Source organism: Daucus carota, chromosome 6 (assembly GCF_001625215.2).
Source record: "Daucus carota subsp. sativus chromosome 6, DH1 v3.0, whole genome shotgun sequence".
Lineage (NCBI taxonomy): Eukaryota > Viridiplantae > Streptophyta > Magnoliopsida > Apiales > Apiaceae > Daucus > Daucus carota.
In genome coordinates, this window is record NC_030386.2 from 9,446,463 (window position 1) to 9,470,299 (window position 23,837).

The 23,837-nt window shown below is 35.3% G+C and overlaps 1 protein-coding gene across 3 annotated transcripts; it reads right to left on the reverse strand.

Moving 5' to 3' along the window:
- Positions 1 to 95: 95 nt before the first annotated feature.
- LOC108227273 (helicase protein MOM1) lies at positions 96 to 23,837 on the reverse strand. Of its 3 annotated transcripts, none has more exons than XM_017402331.2 (17): positions 23,589 to 23,834; positions 22,649 to 23,186; positions 22,038 to 22,383; positions 19,540 to 19,733; positions 19,273 to 19,403; positions 18,883 to 19,143; positions 15,144 to 15,284; positions 14,137 to 14,388; positions 12,408 to 12,548; positions 12,043 to 12,339; positions 11,684 to 11,857; positions 8,823 to 9,717; positions 8,548 to 8,753; positions 7,079 to 7,180; positions 4,946 to 6,937; positions 4,641 to 4,848; positions 96 to 1,268 (listed from the first exon to the last, which is right to left on the reverse strand). In XM_017402331.2, exons 2-17 carry the CDS (start codon positions 23,175 to 23,177, stop codon positions 247 to 249), a joined length of 6,891 nt encoding a protein of 2,296 aa, XP_017257820.1. In that variant the 5' UTR covers positions 23,178 to 23,186; positions 23,589 to 23,834; the 3' UTR covers positions 96 to 246. The 3 variants fall into 3 exon arrangements, with proteins under 3 accessions (XP_017257820.1, XP_063935612.1, XP_063935613.1); XM_064079542.1 differs by having other exon boundaries at positions 22,038 to 22,410; XM_064079543.1 differs by lacking the exon at positions 96 to 1,268 and having other exon boundaries at positions 4,725 to 4,864; positions 22,038 to 22,410; positions 23,589 to 23,837.

A 23,837-nucleotide genomic window follows, 5' to 3' on the forward strand; every position in this document is an offset into this window, starting at 1 on the left:
CAAAGTACAGTTAGAGGTAAAAATCTGAAGCTAGAGAGTAGAGAGACATATGATGCTTTTGGGTGCATCTCATCCATGAGAAATGAATAAATGAATTGGAGAGAGGAAAATTGTTACTACTGCGTGAATCAGCACAGCAAAACAGTTCTATACAGCAGCATATATTCGATACAACATTTGACAAACATCACTTGTGTCTGCGATGCTGAAGATTTCTAATTGAAGACCTATAAAAAAAATTCAGAATTAATCTTCATCTGATAAACAAACTAAATTGGTTGATACATCTGGAACTTCTGAGCTTGGTGGCAAGCTAGGCCCAGTTTCAAATACAGAAAAATCTATTGAATCTAATGTAGAACCCAAATCTGGGAGAGGTTCATCAGGTCTCTGTGCACCATGTGTCTTGAGCAATTCCTGATTGGACATTGAAGCACTGGGAGGAGCTGATACTCCAGGTGGTAACATATCTTTTGCGGCATTAGACTGGGTTGATGATTTACTATAGATGGCACTGGAGTAGTTTGGTGCCATATTTGGGGCTACTGAGCATGGCAGAGGATAAGATGAAGATGCTGGCAGACTAGTTGGAGTCAGATGACCCGGCGCCATACGTTGTGCAGAAGTGTTTACAGATGATGCAGATCTGAAAGCCTGTAGATGTGGGGCAGGAGCACGGGCACGATTTTCATTTCCAACTCTGACATTGCCCATCGAAAGGGTGATAGGATTTATCTGAGGTGGCCTGGTTGAAATGCTTGAGAAAAGAGCCGCTGATTGGTGAACAATTTGTAATGGAGGTTGGGTACTCTGCTGACCGGAAGCAGAATGAGCACCAGAAGATGCTAAGGAGATGGGAGAAATCCTTGCTGAAGGCTGCGACAGTGGCTCGTTGTTCTGCTGGTAGGTAGCCGGTTGGCCAGCTGAAGATGAAACAGGGACGAAGTTATTACCAGGCTCAGGCTGCGTCAGCAGAGTAGTATGCAGCTGTGTGGCTGCAGGTTGGCTATCAGAAGATGCAGTCACGGGTAAAATCCTAGTTCCATATTGTGATGATAAAGTCGTATTTTGCTGATTGGCTGATGGTTGGCGAGCCATAGACGAGACAGTATTTAGGTGAAGCCTTGATGCAGGCTGTGACCTAAGAGCTGTATTCTGTTGACTGGAAGCAGGTTGGCCAGCTGAAGATGCAACGGTGATGGGAGATGGTCTAGGTGCAGTATGCTGAGGTAACTGATTCAGGTGTTGCCCACGACCAGGATGCACAGCTGCATTAATAGTGGCAAATAATAATTATATATATGCCACATCACCAACATACAAGAATTTATAACTTTGTATCATTTTCGACAAAAAAGTTCTAGCAAAATAAAGGAAGAACAAGAACATTCTACTAAAATTCTGAATTTAAAATATTACACAACTACACCATACCCTATAACATGTAATGTGATACAAAGACATTCACAGAATAAATTGGATATCATATCACTACTATGCTAAGTTTTTTTGGTTACTTCTCCCGGTATATCTTAAAGTGAGCAATACTATTATTAATGTATCAATGCATATGTGCCCACTTCAGTGCTTCAGAGGCTGGCAGAAGCACAAGTTACGTTAAGAACCCGGTCACAAACGTCCCAAGTCTATCTAAAATATCATATATTGTGTATCTTACGTCCAAAAGACACAAGTAAATACAATGATTTTGGGTCTCTAGATAAATCAACTTTCCTAATTCATAGATTTAGTATACATAGAAGTTGTGTTATAATTGCATCTCGATATTTATAGTGTCTCATCGAGTTTAAATCTTTGATTCATGTAACTAGGTAATATCTCAACAGAAAATTTAGCATTGGTATTTGTGGTGGTTATTTCTTCTGTACTGTGGGAGAGACGTGAGATTTTGGTAATCAAACAAAAGTATTTACAAGGCTAAAGACAAATAAGAAAGGCCATCTGAAACTAAAGAAAGGGAATTTCCACAATCATCTCAAAATTCTTCATAGACATGAGGCCCACAACAGATTAGGGCATAGGCAGAAGATTACTCATAACTGTGAGCACTGTTGAACGAGCACAGGGTTGGGAAACATGAACTGCTAATTCTGAAACCTTTCGGCGTGAGCATGTGAAACAGGTAAAGCCTGATTAGAAAAAAATCTTCAGAGTTGCTAGTCTGTGTCACAAAGGCATGCCAAATTTGGAGACAAATCACCCCATTAGCACTCTCCTAGATGGATTACAGTTGTAAGAAAATTATTTTGCAAATAAATACTGCTAGAGCTTGTAACATATCTTTCTAGCCCTCATTTCTTTTATTAGATTAAAGAGACCTCTACCATGGCTAGAGAAAACACATGTTTTAGATCCAGTGTTCGAAACTGAATTAGTTTGAAGCAAGGGAAAAGATTTTGGCAAACAAAAGAAAGGAAAAACTTTATCCTCTATTTTGAAATATCCAGTGGTACTTTACCAAAGGTTGTGTGCATGTCTTCTACTTCATTAAAGGAAACCCTAATTGATTGGCTTGATGATAGTTTGGATCGAAATGAGTACAACCAGAAAAACCCTAAGGCTGTGTTCACTTGGATGGAATGAAATGAGGGGAGAATGGAATGAAATATTATATAAAAGTTTTATGAAGAAAGAAGAAAGTATGACATAATATTGACTAAATATAAAAGGGTTAAAATATCTTGTGATAAAGATTGAAAGGAAACATGACGTAGAAGTGGAATAAGCATTCCTTCCAAAACATGTGGTTTAGAATTCTAGTTAAGATGATAGCAATGGAATGATCGAAGGAATGAAAATTTCAGACATTTTCTCAAAATAACACCATGTTAGAGTACAAAATTCATTCCATTATCCTTCCATTCCATTCCATTCAAGTGAACACAACCTAATAGGTTGACATACTTTTGGGCAAAAAAAAAAAAGAATCAAGGATTTGAACAATCCAAGCCAATCACTTGTAGCTGTGCAATTCCCTTCGATTGAGTAGATAGTGAATGTGATCGAATTGTTCAACTAATGTAAAGGTTCAAAAATGTTATCAACCAAACATTAGGTTGCAAGTATTTTCTCTGTGTAACGTTACGGTCCAACTTGTCATTCCACCAGTTGACTTAATTGTTGATTTGTTGTAATCGGTCCAACTTGTCAATCCACCATGTTGACTTAATTGTTGTAATTGTTCAATAAGAAGACCAATTTTCTACTGTTCTTTTGATTATTAAGCATATATTCGGGAAGTCATATGTATATGTAAAAAGGGTAGAGTGAGTGAGAAATTGTACCCATGACCTCCATTATAGGAGAGGGAAACAATAGACTACAAAAAAGACATTATATTTTAACTATTAGTCTACCTTAGGTAATTGATTTATGTTTATATGGTTTGCCTTTAACTACACATGCATGTAAAAGTGAAACATTTAGCTTTATCTAGTATCTATAGAGTAATACAGTATGCATCGCAAAATAAACCCCAAAACCAGAACTGCCTGTTCTACATTAAAAATATTATAAGAATTGCATGAGACTTTCTACTAACTTTCACTGCAGTTCCTTTCCGAGCGGCTGTAGCACAGACGGCCGCATAGGTAGTAGGGCAAGGTAAAACGCCATATACCTATGACTTTATAGTCTGTAGGGATTACACTTCTATATAAATCAAGGAAGAACTAAATCATAATTACTAGGATACCGTAGAGGAATTATTAAATCTTAATCCTACATCTTTTATCACTTTAAAAATCATTTTCCTTAAACCATTTAATTAAATTAAGTTGATTCTACTTTCAAATAGAATTAGAACTAAGTTTAGGAATCACCTATTTGATTCAAATTTATAATATGATTAATTCCTACCAATTCTAGAAAGAACAGTCTTTCCTTTATTATTCCATTTCTTCCCCGAATTATATCTATAGAAATTCCCATCCTCTTAAATATATATATATATATAGAGAGAGAGAGAGATATATATATATTCACACTTCCCTACATATTTATTTTGCACCTCTTATTTCTTCGTAAAATTTGATTTCACTCCTTCCAACTAAACACAACCTTAGTCTCTAAAACATATTCACACTTTCCTACATATTTACTTTGCACCTCTTATTTCTTCATAAAATTTGATTTCATTCCTTCCAACTAAACACAACCTTAATCTCTAAAACCCAACTCTTAAGTGGAGGTAATCATCGACCTATTTAGTGGTGCAGAGGATCTAAATTGACTATAATTTATTTGTTAAAAAGTAAAGTAGTGGACTCTCAACTGTGGCTATCAGATAATAACCATGAGCCCAGAATTGTTCTGCCCAATTACCACCATTTAATCCAGAAGTCATATATAGAGAAGTGAAACATCACAATCACTAAAGGAGATAATTTGAGAAATTAAGAAGCATTCCCCAGTATTCAATTGATATGCAAATGCAGAAAAAAAAACTCGAGTAACTGTAACCCTATGATTAGATGTAGTTGAGGCTGTATAGCATATAGAGTTGATTGCGGACCAAAAGATGTCTAATCATGTTGCTTCTCCTTTTGAAAGTAATAAACCAGCACAAATAGCTTCAAAAAAAGGGACAATTCCAAGTATCATATTTAATAATTACTTACCATGTTGCGACCCTGTGTACCTAGAAGGTTCCACGCACTTGGACCTAAAAGCATCCGCCAGAATTTTATTCACGAGGACTTTGTTATGATTTGTATCAAGTTCTTTCTTCTTCCATAGGAATGCATCCTCAGCTTCCTTACATTTAGCTTCATAGTTCCTACGAAGTTGAGCTACACTTTCTTCAAACTCGAATTTCAGTCTCATTTTCTGCTCAAGAAAAGTACTACAAATGACTATAAAGCAAACAATATATACGATAACTTATGATAATACTTTTATAGAAAATTTATAGGTGAGCACTGACCCCCTCTTCATGAAGCTTTATAGCTTGTTCAGTTTCCTTACGAATTCCTTCAAGTTGATTCTGTAGTGGGTCACTGTATGAAGTTACCTTCGGAATTCGTGAAGGGACCTGGTGTTCAGCACGCTGTCCCTGAACAGACATATTTACTCTGGTCGAAACCACAGCTTGTCTGGGAAGCTCTGTTGTACTCTCATTGACTTGTGGCACAGCCTCAGAGTTCAATAAATATGTACTCAAATGGACAGGCTGGTGATCGAGTGTACTAGATGGCAAATCAGGCTGGTTTTGAGGAAGAGGTGTTTCTATTACATCAGTAGTGGTATGCAGGTCCACATTTGCCCCAAGAAGTGGAAGAACTTGATCAGGAAGCTCTGTTGGGTGCTCAACCAATCGTGGCGGAATCTCATGATGCTCGTTCGCAAGATGCCTTGCTTGATCATTCTCTTCTGCAATTTGACCATCTAGTGAAAAATCCTGACCTGAAAGCTCCATTGTATTCTCAGATCTATTTTGAGGAAAAGTATCCCTTTCATTAGTTAATCTAGGAGCAGATCCACTAGCTGGAGGTAAATCGCTTGAAGTGTGACCTAAAACTGGAACTGTAGAAATTTCCGATTGCAGTTGCTCAACATGTGACACTTTTTCAGCACCAAATACTTGCAAAGCTGAAACTTCAACTTGATTACAAGCAGTAGATAAAGCTGGCTGCTTTTCAGGTAATTTTAGTATCTCTGTGGAAGAGGACTTAACATCAGCAGAGCTATTTGCTTCACCCCCATGGGTATGATTTTCAAGAACATTTGGTGTTTCAGAGCTTGTTCCATCTACTGTATCATTCTCTGCATGGTATTCTACAGCAGGCGTTTTCAGCTCTAAGGAGTTGGCATCACCGATCACTTTCTCTGGAATCCTTTTCAATGGTTCTGATAGAATGATTCTACCTGGATCATTTAACACATTTTGTTCTGGGTTCTTATTTTTGGACTGATTCCTACAAAAAGATCCCGTGTTTTCATGAATATTAACAGAACCATCTATAATAATAGGCTGCTTACTTGTAGCAACTGGGACATTTACTAACGCCATATTCTCCACCTCGTCATCTTTGGAAGCTTGATTTGAAATCATTCCACAAGTATTACCTGGAACCTTTTCAACTATATTTTTTTCACATGCAATGAGATTAGGTAGTCTAGACAGAGTTGGAACATTCTCAGAAACAGTTGGAGACCCATACTCACCAACTCGAGAGTATTCCCCCTCATTCTGAACACCAGATTGAGGCAAAGGCAGCTCCTTCTGGCCAGCAACTTCTGTAACAAAGGGTGTTGCTGATTTTGCCCCCTGACTTAACTTCCTGTTCTCATCTGATAATGCATCAAGATGCCGTGCTTTTAATTGTTTAAAGCTTATCTCCTTCTGACGCTCAAGTTCTTCTAATTTCTTCGCGCACTCATTATCAGATGCCTTGAGTTTATCCATTCTTAACGCTTCATGAGTATACATCGCTCCAATAATAGCCGACTCAACTTTTTGCTTTTTTTCAATATCTTCTCTCTGGGCCTGCCAAGATCTATTAAATTCCTTTATTTCTTCATCTTGTTTCTGCTTCAGTTTTGCTATTTGCTTCCTAAATTTTTTCTGGATGAGTTTTAACTTAATCTCCTTATCTACATTGTGTGTCTTATCTTCTTGTACCTTCTCACCAGTACACACTTGATCTCTTGTTCCTTCATGCTCTAGTTTTACGTTTTGCAACTGCAAAATCTTCTCATTCAGTGTTCCTTTGCAGGACTTTCCAACTCCCAATATGTTACCCTTTGAAATATCTGATATCACATTCTCCTTGAATGCTTTTTTTAGCTTCCGCACAGCAGAATACACAGAGTCTGCTTCTTTTTCATTACATATAAACTTCAGATGTTTCTGTGCAAGGAGGAGAGATCCCACCCTATCAACTTTCTGATTTAGAAGTGAAGCTGAACACCAGCACTGAAACAGAAAAATAACCAGCACAAAAATAATCATACAATTCAAATTTGATATGAAAAAAGAAAAAACAATTGAGCCAACAGAAAATTCCAACTAAAGTGCTTTATATTATTTTTAGAATTTGATGAGAGATATTCATACCAGAGATATGAGAAATGCCTGCAATATGTTTTCGTCTCTACTGACTTGATGATTAGAAACAACATATTCAAGAAACCGTTCTGCCAGATTTTTGATGTCATCCTGAATATTACACAAGTCAGATGTTTAAAATATGATATCAGTTACAACCAATTTAATAAATACAGCAGAAATAGGTATACCACCTTTCCAGTTTAAAAAACAGAAAGCTGTAAGGCAAAATAGAGAATGAAAAGATTAAAGGGCTCATTAAAAATGGATCATAAATGATTACATGAGCTCCAAGACTGTGTCCTTACTTGAGCAAGATTCATTTTAAAGGAGCATTCCAATACCGGTATAATAGTACTACAATTAAGACTGGAATGAGAGAAATTAAATTTTACTAGTGAAGTGAATTTCTTAGGTCATTCAGATATCATCTTTTCTCTATATTTTTCTTTCGAAGCTAGGAAGCACGGACACATCTGGAAGGCTCAAGGTGGCGTTCCAATATGCAAACAGCAGTTGACTCGTCGCTGACACGAATCAGACGCTGCCCAATGACTAGGCCCACCAAGAAAAAACCTAATCCAATCTAATTTTAACCTAATTTATCAGCAACTCTTCCCCCCCCCCCCCCCCCACCCTCCCCCTCTCTCCCCTTCTCTACACCTCCCTCCCCCGCCCCACCTCTTGCCCCCACCCTCCCTCTCCCTCCTCCTGCCCCCCCCCCCCCATCTCTCTCTTCCCTTTATGTATACATATACACACATACAGACAGACATATAAATGTATAAAACTCTGTATATTTGGAGTCCATTTTCAATGAGCTGAAGTATGAATAGTAATACCGGTGTAAGTGGTTGATTTGACACACAAATTCTATATACGCACACACAAATAGAAATGTATATTTTTGTGTGTGGTGTCCTGTATCCGGGACTCTTTGATAAATGATGATTGGTGAATCCTCTCCCTGAAACTCTGCCGCCCATATCCGAGTCTGTGCTTCCTAGCACTTTAAACAACTGCCAGAACTGTTTCATTAAACAGCATTGCAGTAAATGTGAACTTTTATATTTAAATCTTTACACATAAGATAAAGTTCAAAATGATAGTCAAGCGGAAGCAGCCTGAAGTTGGCTAAAAAGTTTGAGTTTTTATTTGGAAGTAATGAATGTTGCAGAAATATTAGCACAGGGGTTATCTGATTATAGTGATTTACAGGTCTAGTTTTGGTGCATTGGGTGTATGATTTTCTAGCGGTCATGTTACCAAAACCCTCCTAGTGCATCTTTAATAAGTGTGTCAAACCAACACTATATATGTACTACTTCTAAAAGCTCCAAAAAAAATCTCTTCTTCCAAATGGACCAGGTTACACTAAAAACACATTAAATTACATCATACTAGAATTCCATGGCACCCCAAAAGAAAAGTGGAACGAACAACAAACAAATATTTGAAAGGGAATAGAAGTTGCATACTGATAATTTTAAAATCTCACAAAGCTTCAACATAGATGTCTTCACAGAAAGATTAAAATTGTTCTGTGCATCTGGCACTCTGCTCTTCTCAGAAGCAATTGTGGTAGCATTGCTAGAGTTGAGTAAGTCGGTTACACTAGCATCTTGTCGTTCCATACAGCACAGACCATGATCTTCTGGAATACCAGAAGCCCCAGCAATTTTGTCTGCAAACAGAAAAACACATTGAGACAGATGATGATAGACAAATGAAGCAATAGCAAACTAACAAGTACCTCCTATAGCCTTGTTCTGTTCAAGCCCGGGACTGAAATTAGCTCCTCCCTTCTTGCGCTTCTTTCCAACTTCAACAGCTTCACATTCTGCTTGCTTTGGTGAATCATCAAAATACTGAACTTTTTTCCGGTGCCTATGAGTTTGACCGGTCAAAAATTTCCACTTCGGATTTCTTCCTTTTAGCAAATTTTCCCAGAAAATATGTGGATGTTCACAATCAGATGATATAACCTGTTGCTCGCCCAGCAACCTCAAATTTGAACTGTAAACTCCACCTCTCTGCTGAATCTTTGAGATGGAATAGTTGTCAATACCATCACATTCACCATGCTGAGAAAGTAATGCCAATATTTCATCCACTACTTTCCTCGCAAGGGTTTGTTCGGATGAGACATTCGCATCAGGGGTACTATGAAATTCGTCCAGCCTATTGAATAAACTTGATACTCCCCACATCAGCAATGTGTTACTAGTAGCACGACTTATGTTCTCTAAGTTGCTTTCAAGTGACAATCCCTGCTTAGCAAGAATCAGAACTTTTTCTTCAACAGTAAAAGCTGAATATAGACGAAATATCTTCATCTGCTTGGACTGTGAATCAATAGATATTCTGTTTAATGCTTTTATATCATTTGCTGGATTCCAGTCACTGTCAAAGATTATTATAGTGTCCACTGACACAAGTCTAATGCTTGGGAGGCAAGCACGGTTTTCTAATAAGAACACAAATCTCCCACTTCCCTTGTTGAAACTGTTCAATGCTTTTTGTCTTAACTTAGATGAGACCGCACCCCCATCAAGACGTTCATAAGTATTTTCACCAAATCTCTCACGCAAGAAATCATCTAAAATATCTCCCAGTCCCAGTGTGTCCCTCCCAGATCCTGCTACAGACTGTCAGGAAAAGAAGGATTTTGAACAAACACAAATTAATAGAAGTAGCCATAAAAATGAAAAAAAAAATTATGGGATCTTTGCAATTGGACTCAGATATCTGGTAGACTTAAATAGATACATCCGATAAGCAATATGGCGCAGGTTTGACACATAAAAATCAACAATATCAATCATTCGATAAGAATTGAACATGTCCAAATGTATGTAGATAGAAGCGAGGCTTCAAAGGATACACGCAAAATTCTATGAACCCAAGCAGACACACAGCTTACCAGCAGAAGCTGCTAACTTGCTGTAACCAATAAAAATTTTAATTTGTTGGTAAAGATCACTCTAATAATTATTACATCTACTACCCTTTACTGAAAGGCCAACGGCCCTTTACACAGTACGCCACATTACCATTTGGGTTATGGTTATCACCCATATTATCTAAACTAAACTATAATAAGCGAACAGAAAGTTATCATATAACTGATACAAGATAAATACTATCCTTTTTATTATAAAAACGAAAAAATGAAAAGTATGAAAAACATAATTTATAATTAGTTAAAAAAACAAATAAAAAGTGAACTGCCATCAATAACATATATTAATATTAAAAAATACTTATAAATAGATGATAAATATTTATATATTTCTAATTTCTACTACCCATTTACAATATATAAGAGAAATATTGTAAAAGCTAAATCTCTAAAAGAAAACATAATCAATCGGTCAATAATATTTAATCGAACTTCAATACATTATCATATCTCATATAAAAAAGAATATAAATGAAGTTAAAGAATAAATTAAAAAAATTGTATTATATTCACGGGTTTAAGGCTAGTAAACTATAATAAGCGAAAATTGGGATAATTTGTAGTAGTAGTTTGGTCAGATATTATTTGTCATCCCTAAATTACCCTTTCCTTTGCCATTCGAAAAAATAATTAAAAAAATCATATTAACAATAAAACATGTCTCTTGTTCAATGTGTTTTATTTCAAGACAAACACAAGTGATTATATGACTCTTCTTCACTCTGACGTGTTCTACTCTAACATGTGTGTTCTACTCCAAGACAAACACAAATGATTATGTAAATCTTCTTAACTCTGACTTGTTCTTCTCCCCGTGAAGCCAATGAAGCCAATACATGCATATGAAGCCAATACTGGATAATATCCTTTATTTATCCTTTTCCTTCCTTTTAAATGAAGAAATAAGCAATATGAAAAATATGATTTAAAAATAATCAAAAAACACATCCACACTTTTTAATAATTAGGAAAATATCTACAGATAAATGAAAAAAAATTATTGTGTTTACTACCTATTCATAATATTAAAAAAACATTGTAAGAACTAAATCTCTAAGATAAAATATGATCAATCAGTTAATACTTGATAACATCTAATCAAACTTCAATACATTATCATGAAATTCCTCAAGCAAAAAAAGGGGGCATCCAACAATACTAAACCGCTAATAATATGATGTTAAATATTAAATAAACCGAATTACATACTCGTCCTTCACACGGGTTTAAGGCTATATATACACACACACTCACACACATATTATCTCGTAATATCTAATATTTGAGAATTCAGATACATAAATTGGAATCCTGTAGAATTATAATATATATCCCTCTTTTCTAAGTATATAGTATATCCTACATCTTGACCTATCAAAAAGCCAAAACCTTAGAACCACTCGTCCTTTATAACCAGAAAAACAGGTTAGAAGTGGTCAAAATTGTAAATACTGTGACCATGGATGAATGGGGATGCTTGTTGTCCAGAGTAATAAAATATTCCAGAATATGATGCAAGATCTCTTACTCTACCAAAGAATTGATAACATAATATCCCCAGAATAAGTTTTGTTGTGATTGTAACACTTTGCAAGACGAGCATAGAAGCAGAAATGAAGAAATCTTATAAACTTGAAGGATTAATCACACACCTGAAAGAGAAGGAGCACTCTCAGTTGTTGCCTTCTAATTTGCGAGAGTATCATCTCCAGAAGTTGTAGTTTTCCACTAGCTCTTATCTCCACGTCCAAAAAATTTATGGGAGGAAGATCTTTCGTTATTAGGACTTTAAGAGAAGGATCAACAATATAGGGATGGTCACAGCTCTAAAAATCAAACAAGTGCAAAACAATGTCAGATTTTGACCATATCAAGATATTCTTTAATATCAGATCATGAAACTGAATGCAGATTGCAGATGTGGCCAGAGATTAGAGACATAAGATATACATATAGCATTAAAACAAAGAAGCACTCCTTTATTGTAGAACTAATGGGCGAGAGGCCTAACCTTTCTAGTCAAAAAGACAGTTTGGCGGAGAGCCCCAACAGGATCAGTCTTTGAATTCAAGCATAGACACATTGATTTTGATAAAAGAGTATCACAATACTGCTCAAGCTGCACATTCGATATTATAGAAGGAACCCAAAACTCTACAAACCTGGGAGAGTTTGACTTGCATTCAGATGCAATATACTGTGATAACCTCTCCTTGAATTTACTAGTATCACTCGACTCGGCATTCGAAACATCAATACCACAAGAATCAAGCAATGACAACAAATTTACATATTCAGTGACATCATCCTGCAAAACTCTGACGATTATTAAATGACTATGATTAAATAAAAAACAAAAAAGGGAAAAAAATTTACCTTTAATGGACCGCCATAGAGAAGTAATTTCACATCGGCAACTAACATCTTAATTTGTTCAAACTGGGATGAGATTAAAGATTGTTGGCACTCATCAACTATCACTACTTTCCATTTCATGGACTCCAAGAAATGCAAATCCTGGAAAATATGTATGAATTAAACTGAATACGAAGCCAGCATACGGCTGCCAAAATTATGAGGGCTAACATCATCAACTTATATTATAGATCCTAGATAGATTTGCGGATATCTCATGCTAAATGTCATTGCCTTAAGTTTGTTTCCAAGGATCACAGTCCAAGAAATATACATATACATATACATATACATATACATATACATATACAAATATATATATATATAGAGAGAGAGAGAGAGACACATACATGCAGAGATATAGTAGCCGGATTAAATATAAACTTTTTTAAGTTACAAAATTACAATCTTTTTCCGGCATGGTATATTTTGGTTATAATAAGCCTCCATGTCTAATTTAAAAAACATCACCTTTCTATGAAAAAATATATAAATGAAATTGTTTGTATAACGTGCATTCAACATTCTCAGTGCTTCAGTTCAACATCATCAATTGAACATGGTTATTATTATGATGAACTTATGTTTAAACTATCATTCTGGGATTCACCAATACCCAACTAGGGTGTAGAAATATCAGATATTTACTATTTAATTCATTTTACTTAATTAGATCATTGTAGAAATAATTATATACTTCATTCAGCACAAATAAAATGTTCAACAGAAATTGTTGAACTCAAGTTATATATGTGATGTTACATTTGGGATGGGTGATGATATATAGAAGTGGCAAATGTCATATAGAGGGGTTTGTCTTGATTTCTGTTTAGTTTTTAACTAAGTTGTTTCTATCTGATCATTTGCATATATATATATAGGCTACCATTCAAGAGAGGGACTCCTTATATGAAGTTACATAGTGCGCCACTATAAATCATCAATTTTATTATAAATTCTGTTATAAAATACATATAAAACGTGATTCTAATATAGAATACTATAAAATATATCTATTTTAAGTAATTTAAAACTTAAAATTTGATGAAAAAAAGTATATTTTCGAAACTGATTCTACGACAGAATAATTCTGGATGATTATTATCTGTTATAGAATCATTTTGAGATATTGCATAATTTTAGATGATCTTTGGAATAAAAAAATTGCATATCTTCGTTTTCGGTTTAATAATCAAAATTTGCGATTATATTTCATATAAAATATTATAGAATATATATTATGTGTATATTTATAATGGTGTGCTATGTAACTCCATATAAGAGGGTATGCTATGGAGGAGTGCTGCCCTATATATATATATATATATATATATATATATATATATATATATATATATATATATATATATATACACAGTAATACATACATACATATATAAGTAATACATTATACCACACTTTTACCAGTAATTTATAGGATCTATTGATATACAACTCCAGAAGTTGTAGGGAAAGATACTGAAAGTACAATAGCCGTCCCAATGTTAAAAGCACTGAAACCTATAATCATCCTAGAAATTTCAATGATTGTGTGATTTTCAATTAGGGTAGCAGTCTCTTAAAAGTTAAAATATATCCCCGAATCTTATGCAATCTGAAACAATCATGCTCCTAGGTCTACAATGATATTTAGCCTAATTGAACATGGGCTTCACAAATTATGATGTACCTCAACAATGATTTCCACCGAAGATAAAAGCACTTGAAGCATTATCCCACCCCCATCATCATAAAACTCCAGTGTCCGGATACTTTTTCTGTTATCAGAACTCCCATCATATACTACAACATCAATTGATGGTGCCACACGCAAGAACTCAGATTCCCACACAGGAAGCCAAAAGGAAGTTGTTACAATAAGGAAGGGCTGACAGACGTTAGACAAGGATACAATATATAAAATTGTCTTCATTATTCTGTCCTGCAAATAAGCATCTTTCGTAAGATTCTATGCATGCAAGTCTGAAGAAAACTAATCCAATTGGTATCAAAAATAATTTAAGATATAACTAGTGCCTCCTTGCTTTGCTTCAATTATCTAAAAAACAGCTGTATCTGCAACTAACAAGTGAGCTATATGTGGCTCTAAAACTAAAAGTCCCGGTAAGAAACAAACTGATATTTAATAATAACAAATAGCAGGTTGAGGTCAACCCTTAACAATGACAAATAGCAGGCTGAGGTCAAACAGACAATGTTTGGCAGGGGTTATCAGCTAGTATGTCTATTATAAGCTTGTTATTTTGAACCAAGGACAATAAGAGCCAGAGCTTCAGACCCAATTACCCCCCTGAAATGGTAGAACTTATGTGCTTTCAGAATGATCAACTAACAAAGTAAACCATGCAAGATTCTCAAACAGCAAACACATTTGCATTTAAAATGAAGTTTATTCAAGGTACACGGGACTTCTTTCACGGATTCTTAACAGCATTAAGAGCTTGCAGTAATTGAATTTAAACATAATTTCCATGTGAGGTCTGAACATGTGTTCAGCCCTTAACATCTTTATGCATGTCTCTCAGGAGATTCACTAAAAAACCAAATTACACTTCTGGAAGTAGAATTATCATAATGTCTATGTTTTAAACAACAATAGCAACATTTATATAGAGGTTCGGTATTTTCGGGTCTGTCCAAAAAAGCACAAGAAGTGAGCTTCAGAATGAAGATTACCTGGTCATCAAAAACAACAGCATTCTGCCCTTTATGTCTAAACTCTCGCAGCTTGTTCAAAGTATCAAGATGGCTAGGACCCAAGCCAGGTGGACTCCCAGCTGGAAGCTTTTGAAGTTCAACTACATAACCATGATTATCCTGAAGTATGACCATAAGATTTCTATAAATCATGAAAGCAAATAAAAATTCCAACACGATATATACAAAAACAGTTGTATCAATTGAAATGGACGAAGAGCTTCAAGATCTGTTATCAGTGCTGGTGCCTGGATTTTGACAATGATCAATAACGGAAAACACATATCATTTGCTCTTAGACTTAAGATTTGTTGAAATTAAGATTTGCTGAGCTGGAAATTACAAAGGAGGCTCTCACAGTTAGGAACAAATTTAAGAGAGACAATTCAACAGAAACTTAGTGATTATGGATCATTGTGATCTTTCAACAACTGGATATTATCATAATTCAACAGAAACTTAGTGATTATGGGAATCATTGTGATCTTTCAACAACTGGATATTATCTTAGATACAAAGATATTTCCTCCAAATGTATATTCCCAAAAATATACACATGTTTCCAGCAAAATTTGTATATAGCAGTTATGAACTTTATAAAAAAATATCTTATACAGTTCGTCGAAAATATCACTAATAAAAAAGTTTCGAAGGCTGCAATATTATTTTGGGTGGAACATTCTTGGAAAACCTAATGTTGTGTTTGGTTGGGGGGAATGGAATGGAATGACTAAATATAAATTAAGATAATAGAGATAGGAGGAAAGTTTTGAAAAAAATTGAGTGAGTGCAAAATTGTTATGATGGATTTAAAAAAGATATTGAGTATAGGAGGGAATGGGCCATTCCTTCCCAAATTGAGGTTGCGATGTCTAGTATAGATTATAAGGAATGGAATGGAGGAAGGAATGAAATTTATAAGCAATTGCTCATAACATAGTTTAAATTTCATTCCATTCCTTCCGAATTCATTCACCCCAACTCAATTTTAAAGATAATCAGAGTACTAGTTGAGTGCTCGTTTATCTTTATACATTATGAAAGTGTAAGCCGGGTTTTGACTACTACGCGAATTGTAGAAGACAGAGCCTGGTTGTGGTCAAGAGGTCAGATTCAACAGGAGGCAAGGTAGTTGTGGCTATGTGCCAAACATAGCTGTGTGCTAGGGACCAAGATTAACCAAGGTGCCTCAAAGTATACTCAAGGTTATTTTAATTGTTCATTACATACTTCATTTTCTTTCAAATCAAAAAAACAATGAATATACACACCTCAGATAATTCTTGGAAAGCTCTATGCCTCTATCATTCTTGCACTCTCATCTACATATCTATCCAGTTTTTAAGGAGTGTCAGCTGATAGTAAAGTGGCAAGGGTTTATCTTTATTAATAATAGAAGACCTAGCCATGTTTTGACTACTAAGCAATTTGTAAAAGACATAGTGTAGTTGTAGTTGGCGATGCGGTTATATAGGAGGCGAGGTAGTTGCGGGCCTGTGGCTATGTGCCAACAATAGAAGTGTGCTAGGGATCAGGATTTATCAAAGTGCCTCAAGGTATAATCACGATCCCGGTTATCGTAAGAATATGTTATTTAGAAGTTTAATAATAGATTATCTATACCACGCTGGTGACTTGGATGCAGGACATGCTCTTAAATTCGTATCTTCTGCACGTTTAGTTTCTATACTTGCATATATATACTAACTGCAGTAGTCGGCCTCCATTAATATACTTATCCCTTTCGGACATTCCTCTCCCTAATGTATTTCAATTCGTAAGTGAGGGTCCCTTTGTGACTAGGATTTCTAAACATAACCCTCACCCCAAGTAAATATTAAAAACGTAGAACAATGTTACAAAGTATGTGCCACAATCAAAAATGTTCTGCATGGTGCATCATTCCATTAAAAATATACAAATTCAAAAGGCCAGGGTCTCTTAGAGTTGAGAGAACTAGCTTCAGTTCCAGTGTTTACCATCTTAATATTAGGGTTTACCACCTTAATTTTAATAGCTAGAATGGAGGTGGGGCAGTCGAGACATCTGTTATGCAGATACCCTAGTTTAATAACAGCTGTTTCTTTAAGTTAGAGTATTAACTTACTAAAGGCTTAAGAAATAAACAACTGGATCCTCAGGTATTAAACAAAGGTCATTTCATCGTATTTAAAATTTCCCTGCATTTAGAGATGCATATAAAGAAACCAAAATGGAGAAAAATTAAAAATTACCTTCTAAAAGGGACTCTTAGGTTAGTCTTTGATTGAGACCAAAAGTATGCTTAGTCTATCCTATGTAACTCTCAGTCCCTGACTGTGTCGGCCTGGAAAATCTTAAAATTGGAGACACATGGACACTGTCCTATTTCTTGGACACGGGTACGGGAACACAGCATAATGCATTAATAAACAAACAAGCATGGTAAGTAGATGCCTTGAACAAAAATTAACAATCAAGTTCTGATCAAACACACTTTTGTAAGGAATTTTGCAAATTAGGGATCTTCTCTACTTGTTTTTTATTTTGGCTTCTTTCCTTTTGTTTTTTTTCTGGTTTGCATTGTATATTCAACTTATTATGTGGTCTTTTAGTTGGTCAAAGTGACCACATATCAGTCAGAGGATCAGACATGAAATAAGTGTCGTGTCCAAGTGTCCAAGTGTGAGACACGGGTACGACTACCTAAACAAAAGAGTCAAAGTAACATAGAGTCTATCTGCATACCGCTGACAACACTTCTGAGATGTAGCTCCTATTTCATGACAATCAAATTGAATTTCTTACCATGCAAAACTATCTATCTATACTCTAATACTAGAACCTAACAGGAGATCCTTTTCAGTTGGCCATTTTTTTTGGTTTTTTTAATCAACACAATATTAAAATTACAAATTCTATATATGTTCCTTCGTACTTAAGATTGACTAGTACTAAAACTATTCTATGCATGGTGATTCTTATTGTAGATTTACTTACAATCATATCACTATTTTATTCAATACTCTTCTATTTGTAAATAGTCATCAATATTTTTAATTATGTAAAGTAGTTAGTTAACACTAATTACTAATACAGATTGTAAAAAGAAAGATTGATATTTGGATTGAGGAAGACTCCCCGTGTTCCATCAGGGATATGTGTGCCCGAGTACCCAACATGGGAATATGTTGGGTGACCCAAGTATCCCTGCTTCCTAGCTATCAATCCTATTACAATTTTAGCTCAATATTCTATGTATATATTAGTAATTCATATTCAAAGTTCACATTTAATACTATAAAAATTCTAATTCTATATATATGCTGCTTCCCACTAAAGTTTTAAGTATATTATGAAAAAATATATATATGAATTTCTATGCAGTATATTGTATATTCTTTTGATTCACATTTAAAATTCTCTATATATTATTTCTAATTTAAGATTTTCCTAATATATAATATATGAGGCATGCACAGGCTATGTAATGCTTGTAATTTATCAATAGTAATTTACACTATACATTTTATCTGGCAGTTTTTACATTGTTAGCATAATCATTTAAAGGGCCAGAGTTGCATTAAAATTCACATAATTCTGATATATTCTCTGTGTTGACCAACCTCAAATGCAAGATTTGATGTGTGTCATGGTGGTGTTAGAGGTTCATAAACATTGATATTATTTTTGAAAACTTAATGGGTCTTGAAACAAAGAAATAATAATTCATAATCACCTTATCAGCTGAAGGATCTCCTAATGCCTTCTTGTGACGATTTTCATACTCCTTTATGAGATTCTGACCAACAGCAGAGCCAAGAGAAGTATCCAACTCCCATGTAGCATTGATGTAATCCAGGCCACGCCACTTCACAAGCCACTCGCATTTAGAACTAGAAATTTCGGCAGCGGCACCGTTCTCCTGCCCGGGGGCCAATAACAATCTTTTCTTCAGTAATCTGTGTGGAACAACCCACTCCTCGTTCCACTTCACAACCTGTATTCAGAAAAATCATTTTTTAAAGAAAACTTGGCAGGAGTGTTGCATGTGAGTAATTGCATAGTCATTCCAGCGAGCAAGATGCTCAATAATAAGAGTTTAAAGGGACTCAGAAAAATAATTCACCTCTCTTTTTCTATTGAATTCCTCAACAGATTCCCCAGCTTCAAGAAGTAACCGACTCTCCGCAATCCACTGGTTGTGAATGTGAGCAAGACCTCTATATTTGACAAAATATTGCTTTTCCTTTTGCAATCCTAGATCAAGAAACACTATTCATGCTACAACTAATGTTCAAAGCACACAGGTTATACTATTCATGTAGAGGATGTATACAACTAAAGTAACAATTCTACTTTTAGGACTTCAATATCAATGCATGTTTTTCCAAACCTTCAGCATTTGAGACCTCAGCTTCTCGAGCATTCCAAATTGCCTCTACACTTCCGGGCAATGAACAAGCACCAGCCTGCATTTTATTGTTCAAGCATTGGAAACAGTGCCAAACTCCGGCTGGGGCATCATGGGTGGAATGATTTGAACAAGATACATCGCAGCTCATTTTGCATTCTATTCCATCACAAAACCTGGTATGGACGAAGCATATCATCAAAGATAAGAAATGAGATTTCTATTTAGCAGAGTTAAATATAAATAGGTAAAGTATAGTTAAGGATGTTACTGCATAACAAGGCTTTCTAGTAAGTATCATTTTTCTGGAATTTGGGTCCAAATAAGTCCCGAAAGTTTTTATATCAACAGCAGAAAATAGAGGTAGAGTATGGTGAATGGTAGTTCCAACTATCACTATCATATCAAGACAATCAATCAAACTTGATACCTTCGATGATTGCCCAGTGAATAAGGAAATATTAACAGAACAAATACATTGTGCGGAAATTTCATCAAACATGCCTATGATCCAATAAAATCAGCAGGAAACATCAGGTGGATCATGAAAAAAAAAAAAGAAGAAATCAAAGAAATTACACGTACAGTTCATCGTCTGAATTGCAATATACTAAAAATTAATGGTAAGTAAAAAAATAAAATAGAGGTATTTGCACCGCGAAACTAACAATAGCAGAGTTTAGTCCCAGAAGTTTAACATTAACAGCTTGCATTCATGACTCCAATCGAGCCTACAATGTGTACCCCTTCCATAAAAGGGTGACATCTCTTCTACACCAGATCTCTGCATAAATATATGCCTGTAACTATGCTGCGTTTCCCCTCTATTACTTTAGAACACCCTAATTTCCAATCACCTCCCTATTATGCCTGTAACTATGCTGCGTTTCCCCTCTGTTACTTTAGAACACCCTAATTTCCAATCACCTCCCTATTTTGCCATTCAAAATTTAAACCCACTTCTCAATTAAATTTGCTAGTCTGTAAGCGGTAAACATATAAACCTCTACATTTCCAGCCATTAATTCCCCAAGATCACAATGTTTTGTCTCTATACCAAATAATCCACCAGTTCTAGAAATATTGCTTTGTCCACTAGCAAGAAGATGTCTTTTTTTTAAGACGCTGCCGTCAGTGAGAAGATGGGTGTAATATTTTATTGTTCTTTCATTTAGAGCTGGAAATGTTCAAAATACCTTTTAATTTAAATTTAAGAGTCATTTTTCATAAAAAATATTAATTCAGAGGGGACTTGAGGTGCAAATGGAAGTTATGGAAGCAAACTGTTTGGTTTTTTCTATATATTGGACTGCATACCATGAGATTGTGCACAAATTTTTAAGGTTCACCGGAAACACTATAGTACCAGGAATTTTAAACCGAACAGTTTGCTTCCATAACTTCCATTTCCACCTCAACTCCCCCTAATCAAATTTTTCATGAAAAATGACTGTTACAATTAAATTAAAAGGTATTTTGAACATTTCCATTTCTAAATGAGAAAATGATAAAAAATTACACCCATCTTCTCACCCACAGCAGTGTCTTAAAAAAAAAAAAAAATCTTGCCAGAGGACAAAGCAATATTACTAGAACTAGTGGTTTATTTGGTACAGGGACAAAACATTGTGATCTTAGGGGATTAATGGCTGTAAATATAGAGATTTATATGTCTACTGATTACAGACCAGCAAATTTAATTGAGAAGTGGGTTTGAATTTTAAATGGCAAAATAGGGAGGTGACTGGAAATTAGGGTGTTCTAAAGTAACAGAGGGGAAACAAAGCATAGTTACAGGTATATCATATATGCAAAGATCTGGTTTAGAAGAGGTCGTAACGGAAGAGGTACGCATTGTAGGCTCGATTGGAAGTTATGAAAGCAAGCTGTTAATGTTAATGTTAATGTTAAACTTCAGGGACTAAACTCTTTTAGGGTAAGTTTCGCGGTGCAAATAAATCTATTTTATTTTGTTACTTGGCATTAATTTTAGTATATTGGACTGACTGCATACCATGAGATTGTGCACTAAATTTAGAAGTTCACCAGAAACACTATAGTACCAGAAGTTTAAAATTAAACAATTTGCTTCCAAAATTTGATTCAGGGGGACTTGAGGTGCAAATGGAAGTTATGGAAGCAAACTGTTTGGTTTTAAACTTCTGGTACTATAGTGTTTCCGGTGAACTCCTAAATTTAGTGCACAATCTCATGGTATGCAGTCCAATATATAGAACTCGTAATGAATAGTAGAGATTACTCAGGCAAACATTTAGAGGTCCAAAAGACCAAATGTTCTACTACTTGAGGGAAAAATTGATATATGAGGGTATTTTCACTCTTGCACTTAATAAACCAAACACAAGTCACAAGCCCAGCAAATTTTGTACTTAGATAGGTTAGAGTAGAGTCCGGCAATGCCAAGGATAAAAATATGAGATGCAAAAAGGAAATAAGATTTTGCACAAGTACTAATGTACCTTTGCCTCTTGGAGCAAGTGGCACATCTTCTAAAGACACTATGAGTTTTGCACCCAGAAGATGAATGAAGATTATCAGAACTAGAGGTACAGTCCTCTCTTCTACCATCTGTTGCAGAAGCATCAAGATCCACAACCAAATCTATTTTTCTTTTAGACAGTGTGGTATCATCACCACGTTCAACATCAATACCATCATTCTGGGATTTTCTTGTCAAACTAGAACCTGCCACTTCAGGAGTTTGGCCCTGCTCTTCTGTGGATAAGTCAACAACCAACTTTTCTGCAATTGCTGAAGTCTCTTCAACGACGCTATCCCTTTCAGAGGAGCTAATGCCATTCTTATCTGAGATTATCAAGAAATTAAGCATACCTATTTCAACAATTGAACATTATTTCAATCTAATTTTCCATACAAAATTCGATTGCTTCTTAATCACCACTAGAATAATATAACTACATATAATATATTTCTAATATGCCTAGAGCAACCTATCACAAATCAAATTGTTATCATAACAGTATTCAGCATACTTATAACTTTGCTCCCATAAAGAGCCCAACGTCAGAGTGACAGAATATGGGAAGAGGGCATAGAGAAACTTAACTACCTGCAGCAGCTTTTACATTTGATTGTCTCTTAAAAAGAGCTCTGAATGCACGACCATCATAACCTTGCTTTTTCCCACGACCAGATTTCTTACCCTCGCATTTATTTTCCCCCGTCAACTCACTCAAACTCTTCTCTCTTTTAGTCTTCATCTGATCCAGATCTACCGCTACAGACACCTTCTCCTCAGACTTCTTTTGTCCTAAGGAACCCGATGAAATCTGTTTCTTACCTCTATCAGACCTCCTCAAAGGGCTCGGTGTCAATTCTTTACTAATTCTCCCAGACTTCCTATTGCTTACCGGCGACACTGACGCACTTTTCACAAATCTTTCCGACCTCCTCGTACTTTGCGAAGTCGCGGGCACTTCTTTATTAGAAGAAGAATCTCTGACCGACTTCCTTAAACTGTAACTATCACCTGCACCAGACCCAGTAGCTGCTGATCCAGTTCCATTAACTACCTTCTTCTTTAAGCCATTACTCCCATCATCCTTACATTTACTACTACTTCGACTGTTGCTCGTCATTTTCCACTCCTAATAACAACCAACATAAATGACCATCAAAACAATGTAAATTACAGGCATGATACTACTCAGAAACCCTAAAAATTCAATTTTTATACCACCAAAGTACAATAACTTATAAATTAACAAGGAACAAAAAACACAATTTATAAATTTACATCTAACCATTAACAAACAACTTAAAGTCACCAAAACAAACACCTCAAAACTAGTACTTTAACACACAAAAATCCCTAAAATGTTAGCCTTAACACAAACAAAAACCCTAGAAATTGTGCACAAGTACAACACCTCAACTACAACCAATTGCATGCATTGACACAAAATGATCAATCAAAGCCCTAAACATCAAAACAAACACTAATTTCACAAAATAAATAAAATTGATTATACAAATCAATTGAAACTCACCTCAAAATAGATAAATCCGGGGAATTTTCGATCAACCAGACATAAAAACACACTGCTCCGAAAATTCACTGCTTGTTCTGATCAATTGTTGTTGGAAACTGTGTTCATCGATTCATAAGGTAAGTTATTAAATAAGAATAACGGAGGTTATTGTTTAGGTTGGGGGTTTTGAGCAAGTGTAAAGTGGAATATGAACTTATGCGAGAGATGGCGATTCAAACATACCTATTTCGCTATTTTTCTGCATAA